This window comes from Numenius arquata, chromosome 1 (genome assembly GCF_964106895.1).
Source record: "Numenius arquata chromosome 1, bNumArq3.hap1.1, whole genome shotgun sequence".
Lineage (NCBI taxonomy): Eukaryota > Metazoa > Chordata > Aves > Charadriiformes > Scolopacidae > Numenius > Numenius arquata.
Window position 1 is genome coordinate 107,359,207 of NC_133576.1, and position 13,171 is coordinate 107,372,377.

General features: G+C 37.2%; 1 protein-coding gene across 1 annotated transcript in view; it reads right to left on the bottom strand.

Annotated features, from left to right (window-relative positions):
* Nucleotides 1-13,171, bottom strand: part of VWA8 (von Willebrand factor A domain containing 8) — a 198,872-nt gene that overhangs the window by 85,204 nt on the left and 100,497 nt on the right. The window contains exons 22-25 of the mRNA XM_074168332.1: nucleotides 6,460-6,535; nucleotides 5,681-5,816; nucleotides 3,025-3,144; nucleotides 1,595-1,800 (exon numbers count right to left, since the gene is read on the bottom strand). Coding sequence (XP_074024433.1) covers nucleotides 1,595-1,800; nucleotides 3,025-3,144; nucleotides 5,681-5,816; nucleotides 6,460-6,535 — 538 coding nt within the window. The remainder of the gene's footprint in view (nucleotides 1-1,594; nucleotides 1,801-3,024; nucleotides 3,145-5,680; nucleotides 5,817-6,459; nucleotides 6,536-13,171) is intronic.

Below are 13,171 nucleotides of genomic sequence, written 5' to 3' on the forward strand. Positions count from 1 at the left end.
GCAGAGAGTAAGTGCCCTTAAAACAATTAGCAATGCAGCTCTTCCAATCTTCAATTAGATGCTGTTCACACTCAAAGAAAAAAAGGATTAAATCCATATGTTTCCACACTATTTGGTGACAGAACACAGTGCAAACTTCAGATTACTTGGTGATAGAAGATGAAGGAGGGAGGTTAGCATAGAAGGTAGGAACAGCCAGAGTACAAAGACGGGAAGGAGTTCATTTAACAAAAACCTAAAACACCAGCTTTTCAGCTGCACAGCAACTCTTCCTCAAGTTTGTGATTTCTGCATTTTCATTTCAAATGTAACTCTGTGTTTAAAGACATCAGTGATATTATCAACATGGTACATGTTCCTATCAGTTTGGTAAGCAAATACCTATCACCTGGTATTGGATCCTAATATAATACTCTGCTTACATGGTTATTTGGATGGATGCCTCAGCTTTCAGGTCTGAACTTTGTTAACTCTTAGTACAAAGTTAAAAAGAGAGCATTATTTTTTATTTATGTTATTGATATCATAGTAGCACCAATTTACTTTGTCTCAAGAACCTTGTTGCATCCTAGAGATCACAGAGCACAAAAATCTATCCTCCCCAGAAATGTAGATCAACTGAAGATTTTTAAAAGTAGTAATTCTAAGCTGCAGGATCTCTAAGTCTGTGTATATGTATGTGAATATGTTCCTGAGCACAAACACAAAACCATCATGTAATCCTGTTATACTATGCAATGTTAAGGAACAGTAAGTCAAATAATTTGTGAGAAATTGTATTCTAATTCTAATGATTAAATTAATATTTCCACTAATGCTTTCCAATCTAGGATTCAGTAATTCCAGAAATAGCCTATAAATTAACAAATTACTGACTTGATGATTAGAAAACAGAATAAAAGCACTGCTATTTCCAAGAGCATTAAGATAATTTATATTTCAAATACTTCAAACAAAAGGGTTTTCCAATTTATAAAGATAGAAGTTGGGCTCTACTGTAATTTTTAAAAAAACCCTCATCATTAAATCAGAGTTCATGATTTTTCAGTTAAAATGTGTGTAGGAAGCAATCATGGATCCTAAGTACCCGTTTGCTAAGTTGTTATCCTTTTAACATTTTCCTTAGAAAAATTCCACCAGTGATGTATTACTGTTATGCAGCAGAAATTTGTTTCCCCCCAGGAAATGATTAAAACCAAAAATTTTACAGCAGCATAAAGTGAAGAGTTGAACTGTCCTAGAAGTATTGTATGCTGAATATGGAATTTTATAATGAAGGCTAGTATGGACATTGTATACTGTGTTCACAGTACGAACGTGGCATTTTTTCATGCAGTAGAAAAACAGACTCTTAGGAGTTATTTTATATCTATAAAAAAACATATAGAAAAAATATCTGCCTTTGTACACCTGTGATCCTTACCCTCAGACTATCTGAGCATCTGAACATGATGATTCCTTCAAAATGCAAAACTTTTTATAAGAATGAAATAAAAATGCATAAATGATGATGTCATATTTTCCTAAAACCTTCAAGCATTAAAACATTAGTAGTAATGAACTCAAGTTTTCAATGAAATCTGACATACCGTACCTGTAAATGTTTTACAATATTCACAACTTCTCTAGTTGAATAGGGATAGTTAATAATGCCTTGGTCAGCCAAGTCCCTGAGTTCTCCAAAAGCAGCAACCAGTTTCTGAAGAATGGGCTCTGGAACATCAGGACCATATTGTCTAAGCATAGCCAGTTCAGACTGTGGTTTGGGATTATCAACAGCATGGCAACTAAAAATGTCCCCTAAAACAAGACAAAAGCATACAGTTAAGCAATTTATAAAAAGATAGCATTGCAATAGCCTCTTTAAGTTTCATACAGCACCTTAAATGGAAAAGCAATGGCTTAAGAGGGTGCTGAGTACCTGCTTGTTAAAACAAGACAAAAGCTACTTTGAAAAAAGTGAAGGATGAACTCACTATGAAGAACATCAAGGTTCCTGGAAACATGGAAATCTCTCATGTCATTCTATTGAAGGTGATCACAAGGGAGAAATTAACTTCAAGAAGAAACACAAGTCGAATGCAGAAAAAAAGAAAAGAGGTTTAAAGGAAGAATAACAGGTCGAATGGGACCAGTGGAGTCTGGAGGGATATTCAGCTCGTAGCCCTGGTGCAACACTGCCAAAGCCTTGCCAGAGGCCCACTTAAACTAACGCTGGACTATACAGGCCAACGAATTCTTTATCACTCGCCCTTATGCAATGTAAATTCTTGAGATGAAGCTGCGGGGAATCTTCGCCGATACACAGGATTTTTAGGACCTACAAGGAGCTTTCTGAAATGAGGTTCCTGTTGATATGAAAAACTTGATATGAAATTTGGACCACCTTATCTGCAACTAGGATGAATTCAATATCTTGTTAAATATATGTATTTTAATAAGGCCTAACACATACAGCCATGGCCATGGAGAAGCTAATGAGGATTAAGAAACAGGTAGCATAGTGCTAACGCCAAAAAAGACAGTAGCCTCCACTGCTTAGAGGAGAGAAAAGAACCATCCTTCAAGCTCCCACCTCTCGTACTGAAGAGGACAGCAACTGGCCTGTGGCTGGTTTGAGATGGGGAAAAAAACATGGCGAGCAGTTGTGTTAACCATTGATGTCAGGTACCAAGCTACTTACAGCTCATGTTTTTGCTATATTTGTATACAATATATGCTCATAAACAAAGATTTCTCATAACCTTGTCTGTTTGTTGTGCTTGTCCAAGCCCCATAAAACAAATTAGTTGAAACACAGATAACCACATACAGCTGTTCACTTCAGGGCAAGTTCGGGCACTTTTATTGAGATATATAAATTTACATCTTAGTCTTCAAGCTGAATCTCACCTTCAGTGTCTTATGTGAAACAAAGTATCAATGTGCATAAGGACCCTTTCTCCACATGAAATCTAATGAATAAAGACAGTAATTCTATTAATCACTTCTATTAAAGATCACCATTTAATATGAATCACTTACCTAATGTGCCAAAAAAGTCATTACCCAAGAAAGGAAATCCAGGTCTATTTGCTAGAACTATCATTCTAAAATCAGGATGAATAACTATTACGTTTTCTCTCCCCTCTACATGAGCTTGATCTGGAAAAGAAATAAAATTTATTAATTGCATATTTAAGCTTTGCATTATGAATGAATTAAACAAGCATAATTAGATTAGAAGAACTCTTAGAATTAGAAGAATTCTTCTTCTAATCTAATTATGTTCTTCTTAGAACTAGAAGAACAGCTACCAAAAAAGGCTCAATAGCTTCTTAGCATGTCATTCAACTATGAGTGTTCTAGATTTAATTTTAAAGTTTCATAATTTGTTTCATGAAAATTTAACCCCAGTGTTTCATTTAAAACAATAAAAATGCCTCCACTGTCCTTGGGGTGGGGACTACCTGAATCACAGTCTTCATGGTTGGAAGGGACGTTTGAGATCAAGTCCAACCACAAAAAAAAAAAAAAAAAAAAAAAGAAAAAGCTAAAAAAAAACCACCACACCCCACACCCACCCACCCACAGACAGAAACCAACAATACCTCCAGGGATGGCAACTCCACCACCAACCTGGGCAGGCTGTTCCAGTGCCTGACCACTCTCTCAGTAAAGTAATTCTTCCTAATATCTAATCTAAACCTCCCCTGCCACAACTTCAGACCATTTCCTCTGGTCCTGTCATTAATTCCCTTGGGAGAAGAGGCCAACACCCACCTCTCTACAACCTCCTTTTAGGTAGTTGTAGAGGGCAATGAGGTCCCCCCTCAGCCTCCTCTTCTCCAAACTAAACATGCCCAGTTCCCTCAGCCTCTCCTCATATGACTTGTTTTCTAGACCCCTCACCAGCTTGATGGCTCTCCTCTGGACACGCTCCAGCAGCTCAATGTCCTTCCTGTAGTGAGGGGCCCAGAAATGAACACAGTTCTCAAGGTGAGGCCTCACCAGTCCTGTTTAATTTCACCAAAATGCTGAGGCCTATGATGAATGAAGTTTCTTTTTATATAGATCTGATGTTATCTGATCAGAGATCACAGAACTGAAATTCCTCCTGGCTATTACAAAAATATGTGAGAAGCCAGAGACACATGACTTCACACCTGTGAAGTATCTGTTTCTCCAAAATGAGTCAAACCAGTCCCACCTGCAGCGTGTTTCCAGTGGCACAGGGAGTTTGGGAATCCTGTTACCTCCTCTAAAAAACTACAGTAATAACTGAGATGGGCTAGCAAGATATTTAAAAAAACACCCACCTACAGTTTATGATGACAAGCAAAAATCAAGTGTTGTGCCACACGAATGCGGAATAATTGTTCCACTCATACTTAAATGTTGTTCCCAATATTGTTAAGAACAAACTCATTACAGAGTCTATTAACATCAAGAGTGCATTTCAAAGATGCTCTGTCTTTGAAAAATAATGAAAAATATTTAGTTCCTATAAATCACATTAATTAAATTCCATTACATTACAAAATATTTTCATCCTGCAGGATATATTTAAATAATATAAGCATATGCAATATTTGATTAGATCACAGAATCACATGGGGTTGGAAGGGACCTCTGGAGATCGTCTAGTCCAACCCCCCTGCCAAAGCAGCTCCACCTGGAGCAGGTTGCACAGGAACTCGTCCAGGCGGGTTTTGAATGTCTCCAGAGAAGGAGACTCCACCACCTCCCTAGGCAGCCTGTTCCAGTGCTCTGCCACCCTCAAAGTAAAGAAGTTCCTCCTCATGTTTAGGTGGAACTTCTTACATTCAAGTTTGTAGATGAAACACTTAACAATTCAACCTTAGATATACTCTAATAGTATACTCATATTCAAACTTAGATGTACTCAGAGAAGGGCCATGAGGATGATCAGAGGGCTGGAGAACCTCTCCTACGAAGACAAGCTGAGAGAGTTCAGCCTGGAGAAGAGAAGACTCCAGGCAGACCTTATAGTGGCCGCCTAGTACCGGAATGGGGCCTACAGGAAAGCTGGGAAGGGCCTGTTTGTGAGGGCATGTAGCAATAGGACAAGGGGCACGTTTAGATTAGACATTAGGAAGGAGTTCTTTACAATGAGGGTGGTGAAACACTGGAACAGGTTGCCCAGAAAGGTAGTGGAGGCCCTACCCCTGGAGACATTCAAGGTCAGGCTTGATGAGGCTCTGAGCAATCTGATCTAGCTAAAGATGTCCCTGCCCTTGGCAGGAGGCTTGGACTAGATGACCTTTAAAGGTCCCTTCCAACCCAACACATTCTATGATTCTACGATATCTTCAGTCCTAGATTTGATCAAATTATACCCCAACTATTCAGATTGGCATAACCAAGATCATAATTTGATCAACTAGATCTTTATTTCTTACGGTGAATGAGACAGAGAGGTCAACTTACAGTTGTTGGGTTTTTTGTGGTTTGTTTTGCTTTTTTTTTAAAAAGATTTTTTGGCAAAATTCATGAGAATGCTAATTAAGAAAACCTTTGTGGCTACTGCAAAAGCAGTAAAGAAAATGACTGTAAATTCTTTAATTGTTAACCCATTAGCATCACGAACTTTTTCCATCGGACTCTTCTGGGTCTCTGTGTAGTAACTCAACGTGTTACATTTTACCGTAAATGATCAAAAAGCTTTCTATCTACTTACTGGCAACAATTCGTCTTCCATCTGACAAAACCATTTCCCCACTTTCTACTAAGGTTTTTAAGATACAGGTAACATTTGTTGGTGCTTTGTCTGCTTCATCAATTACCAAAATATGTCCAAACTTCACTGCTTTTACCTAGAAAAGAATCAAAACATCAGAACTCCCCCAAAATTACTGCAAGAAACTGCATTACTAGTTTCTCAGTCAGCAGTAGTGACATCTTGGTGGCTCTGAGACAAGAAAGGGACTCAGAACAGGGATAAGCTATGACCAAACTGTAGGAGAGAGAAGAGGAAGCAGGTGAGACGAGAAAGGTGGGTGTTTCTCTTTCTTCAGGATAGAGATGGAAAGGACTGTGAGGAGCCTGACAGAGAAGTGCAAAAGCAGTTTGTATAGACTGTCAACATGAAGCTGAAAGAAATAAAAAATGGCTGCAAGAGCTGTCTGGAGTCCAACTTAGCAGGTAGGTGTGAGATGCTACAGAAGAGGAGAAAAATACTACTCCACCAGTTAGAATGTGCCAGGTTAATACTAAATTATTTTCCATACTTATTTTGTGCATGCAGGCTCTCGAGACTATCATCTTACTCAACGTTTGACAAAGCACACATGACAAATGTGACCAAAGTAAAAGTTAATGAAATTACCACACTCACTGACTATGCCATGAAAGTAACCAAATCACAAAGAATTTTCTTATTTGGAAAGCCAGCATGTTTAGCTACTTGTTTTTAATGAAGAATATTTCCAAACATACAATCCAAAAGTTACTACTGACCAGTGGTGAATCTTCATATATAATGAGACCATCTTTAACAGAAGGTTGTAGGGTAAGGCTCTGTACAGTGGTATCCCTGAAATGTGGAAAAATAGACAGTATTAATTAAAATACACAGGAATTTTAGTTGAAATAAAATGCAAAATGAAAAACTGAAGGCTCTCTAAGAGGAAAAAAAAATTATATTTTTTTTAGAATTCTTGAAGAACTTGAACTGAGAACAATGCAGTGCCAGCTTAGTGGTCAAACGTCACTATCCCTGTCTGCCAGGGCTTCCACAGCAGTTCTCAATTTCTCATAAACCCTGGAAACGAAAACACTGAAAATTGAATATGTATCTTTTGCACGTAGGCACATTACTATCGTTACTTCTATTTCTAGTTCAACACGCTTAAACTGTCACAACAAACAGTGGAATCTCCTCAGAAGACCCAAACAGGAATTTGCAGTATCATAGTCAAATCATTAATGTTTTAGTTGCTCTTCTCGACATACCACTGAGGGGAAAAAAAAAAAAAAGACTAAAATACTTATGTGGAATTCTAAAAATCAACTATTTTTAGTTCTATCTAAACCATACCAGATGCAGTAATTTTTACTAGCACTTGCTACACTTTATATCATGGACAGTGTAAGCTCTTGGATGGGACAGAGACTATAGAATCACAGAATTGTAGAATTGTCTAGGTTGGAAGGGACCTTTAAAGATCATCTAGTCCAACCATCAACCTAACTGATAAAAACCACCACTAAACCATGTCTCTAAGCTCTATGAAAGTACTATAATAGCATAGTATTTCTTTTTGAAATTGCATTTGTGTTTGAATTGCTCAAATTTTTTTTCCTTCAAATTTAAGATATTATTAATTAAAATCTGTAATGAGAATATTCCTAAATCTTTGCTATTTTCATCTATTTCAACCACCACTGAATGTACAGATAAATAAAAATGAGTTGCAATTCAGAAAGGTCCAGCAACAGACATCAACACACTGGATTTACCTATATAAATTTTGGCCGTAATGTAGGGCAAACCCCTCCTGATTCTCTGAAATACTTGTCAAAACCCTTGTTCAGATCTGCAAACCCAACCCCATTTACCCTGGGGTTCAAAGGCATAAACGAGCTAAGGAATAATCCAGAGATGGGTGATCACGGAAGATCCCCGTAACTCCCACAGTTTCACAGGCAGCGGGATATCCAATTCAATCTTAGGGCAAGTAGGCTACGCCATCCTTTTCCTCCTGAATTTCGTATTTTGGTTTAGTCTGTGTCAACAGATAGGAGGGACTACTCATTTGACGTAACCCTTCAGGAGAGCCTCACTTATGCTGCTTGAGATCCACACGCTGGTGGAGAGGTGAGGCTGGTAACCTTTGCACTTCATGTGAGACTTGATGCAACAAAAATCTCTTACCATTCACAGCCACGCTGTAAAACAAAACTGTTTGCTTAAGCTACGCTGACTCACTGTTCCAAATATCCACCTTAGTTCTATCTTTAATTTTGTAACACCTTGTAAAAAAACCAATAATATTCTGATAAGCTCCGTGGGTACAGGAAATCAAACACAGTACTGTTTGCAGCACACTATTAAATGGCCAGCTTCCAATTACGCTTTTAAAATGACAGCATAACATGCAAATTTCCTTTATTTGATACTGCTGTCAGCAGGATTTCTGTTCCTAACAACTAATAATTTCTTGTTTAGCTTTAAACTCATGATTGATTTATGCCAGTGTTTCCCATGCACAGGAATAAAGCATAGGGAGGGAACAGAGATTTTTTTTAATATTTGGCTACTTCATCTGAACTTTAATCCAGGACAGGAAAGGTTGCAAAGCTGAGATCACCTCCACTTCCTTTAATGCCGTCAACTGAGGCCTCTCACAAGCAGCAACACACCCCAACATAGTAATATTGATACTGTATTCACACGCAACACATAATTTATTTAACCACCAAAATAAGGAGTAGCACTAACCTATTATCTTAGAAATCCTTAGAAAATCACGGATGTAAAAAACAAAGAATCTGTTGTCATCCTGCTTGTCTCTGGCCATTTCTACAGCGGCCAGAGAAATCAATAACGGATGCAAAAATAACAATAAACCAATGACCATTGTTTCTTGAACAGAGATTATTTAGGGACTAAATTCTCAGACTGGATGTACCAGCCTACCTCCATTAGCAGTTGTCATTTCTGGTTCAATACTATACAGTCCCAGATGTAAAAGAACTTTACAATATATAAACCAAACCCTAGAGTGTACAAAGGCACAGTCACGGGTTACTAATTAGACAGAAATAATTCATGGGAAAATACTTTAAGGAATTAATCCAAGGAGAAAAGAGGAAGGATTTGTCAAACCTGAACTGTGATGTCTTTTAAGTAACAGAAAGGAGAAAACGGGAGGATCTAAGGAAAGAGCAGGACAAAAATAAGGTAAAGGAAGGTGAAGCATTACAGGGTGCTTTACAGATCATAAATTTGCACTTAGCAGTCAATGCGTGAAAAAAATAAAGTGAACAGAGAGTGGCAGGAAAGGAAAATCTCTAGTGGTGGCATGGACGGGCAAAGGTGGCAACAGAAGAGGAGACAAATGTCAAATGGCATTTTACAGTAACACAAAATAGCATATTTTACTTCTGGTGAGCTAGTTAATCCTCTGGCTCTGCAGAAATTACCCACAACTGCCTGATATGGAATACTAATTTGTGCTTATACTAACACCAGCAGCCTACAGAAATCCTTAGGATGATCTCAGTCTTATGGCAAGACAGAATAGACCGTATCTTCGGAGGAAACAAACACTAGAAGAGTTTACAGTTTACTTAAGTGCTAGTATGAAAGTTGCATGAATCAAAACCCAAAATTTGTAGAAGGAATCAAAATGAAAGAACAATTTACATCCTAAATCCCGTTTCTGATTTTTTTTCTTATTTTATTTGTGGTTCCCTCTTTTCTTCTACTTTGTTATTATTCAGCTCTAATATTTTAAGGAAATATTTCAGGTGATTTGCAATGCAATATAGAAGCTAAATATACAGTCAAATATTAATTCCTTTGGCTTGATGACATAAGTGAATGCAAAACTACTGTACTTGCTTAGGCTGTTACATTCAGCCATGTATATAAGAATGATTTTGCCAGGGTTAGAACAGATAAATGTTATTTTCCTTTCCAAATCATAAGCTATGCAATTAGATGTCATTTATTTCTGTTCTTCAGAAACCTAATGTGACCTAAACACAGTAAAGAATGGCTAAAAATAATCTGGCTCCTTAGGGTTTTTTTCTTCTTAAATTTCCACTTTGTAATGAATTATGTAAATGTAAAGACATTGAAATATAGAATAATAAAAATATGCTAAGTCTGAAATAATTCTGAACAATACAGTTTGCAGATTTTCCTAAATGTAACATATGTCTGGCACTCAAAACATCAGACTGTAGAATTTCACTCCCACAGGAAAGGAACTAAAAACTGTAATTCACGTTCACTTATTAATATTAGCATCTTAATATTAACTAGGCTCTAACAAAGACATGAATATCAAAACCTCCTCATTTCATCACATTTGGCTCCCAAGATGAAAATAGTTCTGACACAAAGAAGCAAGACTGTGGGAATGTAGAAGCAAGTGAGAAAAACTGTCTGACATACTGTCATCCTACTCAACTGAACTGACTTGTCTTCTGACTGCAAAAGGAAGATATGAAAAGCTCACTAATGTCTTTCCTAAGAATGTATTTTTATTTTTATCAAGGAAGCCGTCCTCACAAACTCTCTATGAAAAAGAAAAAGATCTGCTACTGAAACTCAGCTACTCTTCTGACAGTACCACTCAATTCATAGTAAAGAGTTCTGAGAATTCTTTTGATGTTTTTTTGCCTATTAGCTCACATCACTGCCTTTTATTTATTTTTTGCTAGTGGTGCATTATTTACCCTACAGGCATCTTTTTCTGAGGTCTATAGACTTATTCGAACATACCAGTCTTTGACAGTTACTATTTCTTTGACAGCAATGCGTTCTTTTCAGGGAAGAACTACGAGATGCGGCAGCAGAAATTTCCATCAACCACAGTCCATTCTATCCCTGTCCATTTTCAAGATTCACCCAAATTCTATTAAATAACTGAATTGAAAAAATTACTCCAAAAAGAGAGGAGGGGAACTGCACCTGATAGCTATTTTATTCTTCAGAATAGAATTCTCCTCTACACAAACCCACTGAGTTCAGCATTTCTTATTCCATTCATTCAATACAGAAACTTTCTTCCAGGCTCTTTTCAAATGAAAATCTAGAGTTGTTTGGAAGAGCTGAATACGTCTATCGATAGACCTTGAAACAGAGCAGGATAGGAGGCAACGATAGAAAGAAAGTAAATCTCCAAGCATTCTGGGTATCCTGTGGTGAGACATAGGAGCTGAAAGTAGCCTGCAAGAAAAATTAAGGAAGAAAAGACAATGATGTTCCTCCTCTTCTGAAATTTGTGTTAGTTCATCTGGAGGACTATCTGGCTGAAAGATGTTTCTTTAGAGAAATTAAATCAATGCATGAAATTCTTCACTGAAAATGTTAATGCTGCCTATGTGACACATCTGCAAATATTCATTGTATGTTTTGACACTTGTCCTCCCCCAGAACATTGAAATGTAAAGACCAAAACAGAATTTGACCCATTTTATAGTTTACTCATTGCCATCTAACTTAAGAAAAGGAGAAGGTATTCCAATGCTTTATTTCAAGGCTTGAGCCCCCCAAGGAAGCTTATGCCCAAATACAGGGCAAAGTGTCAGGACATTAGTTAACGTTACAAACATCCGTATTCCCTGGAATTACTCCATCTTGACAAGTGCTGAAGAACACTGTCCTGGCTTTTGTATATGCCTACACTGAGGCTGAAAGGCTAAGAGAGTATCTACGAAAGGTAAACTTGTGTTTTAAGGGTTGGTGCTCAAGCTTAGGTAAACCAGATTCAGGTTTGGCCTTCCTCTTACTCTCCAAATGAAACTTTGGGGTAGTTGAAAGAAAAAAGCAGAGACACAGAATACATGCACTAAGAATTGTTGTTCTTCATTTTTGGGAGATATCTATCTACCTAAATACCTATGTACATAAATATACATATCTTCTCAATTACATTCTCAGACATGAATATACCCATCTGCTGTGACCTAATTTTAAGAGTATTTGAAAAATAATTAGGCCAAGGGCCATTTGAAGCTGTTAATTGGTTACCTAATCCACTCATGGATTATCCTGATGAAGAGCAGGTGATCTTAACACAAAGAAAGAATCTGCATGACTTTAACATTTACAAATTAATTTCTTTAGTGAACGTATCATACAGTCACTGCATTGCACGAGCTGACCGCTATGTTTGGGGAATTCTGAAATATCTGAAAAGCCAATCAGCTGTCTCATTTGTCTGTTCAAATAACACTGTAAAGCCTTTTTGACTTATCTCTATACACCGATTAATTAAATCCCCATATTTTTTTTTTTTTTCTGCTAGGCCATTATAGCTACACAGCAGGACATATATTTATTTAAAATCCAAGAAATTATTTGGAGTATAAAGGTACTCATTACTCAGTATGACTGCGGGTGGCAGAACTAAGACCAAAGGGAATTATATGTTTAATTCAGGTTATGTGCTTAAATCAAGTTACAGAATTGCTTATACGCGATCCATCTTTCAAAACGAGATGCAATGCTTTCACATAATTTGTTATAACAACATAAGAAATTCACTCACCCTAACTGTAAAATCCATAAGTGAAGAAACACGACACCCTACAGGTCCCCTTATTATGTGTAAGAATACATTTCACTGAGTAAACAGCAAGAAACTGCTACTTCAGCTTTACAGGAAAATGAAACAACGGGGTCTTCTAACCGAAGTTATTTCTCCATAACAGCCACACAGCATGATATTCACACTGAATTCAATTCCTACAAAAAGATAAATGAAGGCGCTCTCTAACGCCTGGAATCTTACAGTGGCAGAGAAGCCTGACAGCTTGTGAAAAGCTGACATTGGAAACAGAGACCATTAGCTTGCAGGAACTCCTGGAAGCTCTGCAGTGCAACTCTGCATTGATTGGAAATGTATTTAAGAAAACAACAACAAGAGTAAAAAAGCACAAAGTCACCTATTATATGCTAGCCAATACATTCAGTGCTTCATAACCTGAATCTTCATAACAAAAATATGTTGTCTTATTAATTATTTCCAAACCTGAGCTGCATCAAGAATAAAGCACACACTGTAAGGTTTCCGTGTTGAAATCAAAAAATAAATGGAAGGAAAATATTCTAGACATATGCATTCATGACACAAAAACATCAGGAAAAACTACCTAGCTTTTTCTTTTTTTTTGAGGTTGTCAACATACAAATACATAACACACACACATCTTCACTGTGCTCAATGGATTCCTCTAACAAACCAGTGCAGCTCAAGAGCACTTGCTTCAACAACAGTCCACTATAGAAACAGGTTTTCTGGGTTCTTCATTGTCAAAAACAGACCTGCAGAGCTATATCGGCATTTAATTTTTATTTTTTTTTACATGGTCCTATATTCTTTCAAGAGAAGATAACCAAATGCAATTCTGAGAACAAGTACCCTATAATTCTACAGTATCGGGTGATCATCTGTGTCTTGGGAAAAGGAAGCTATTCCTTCTGAAACAACTT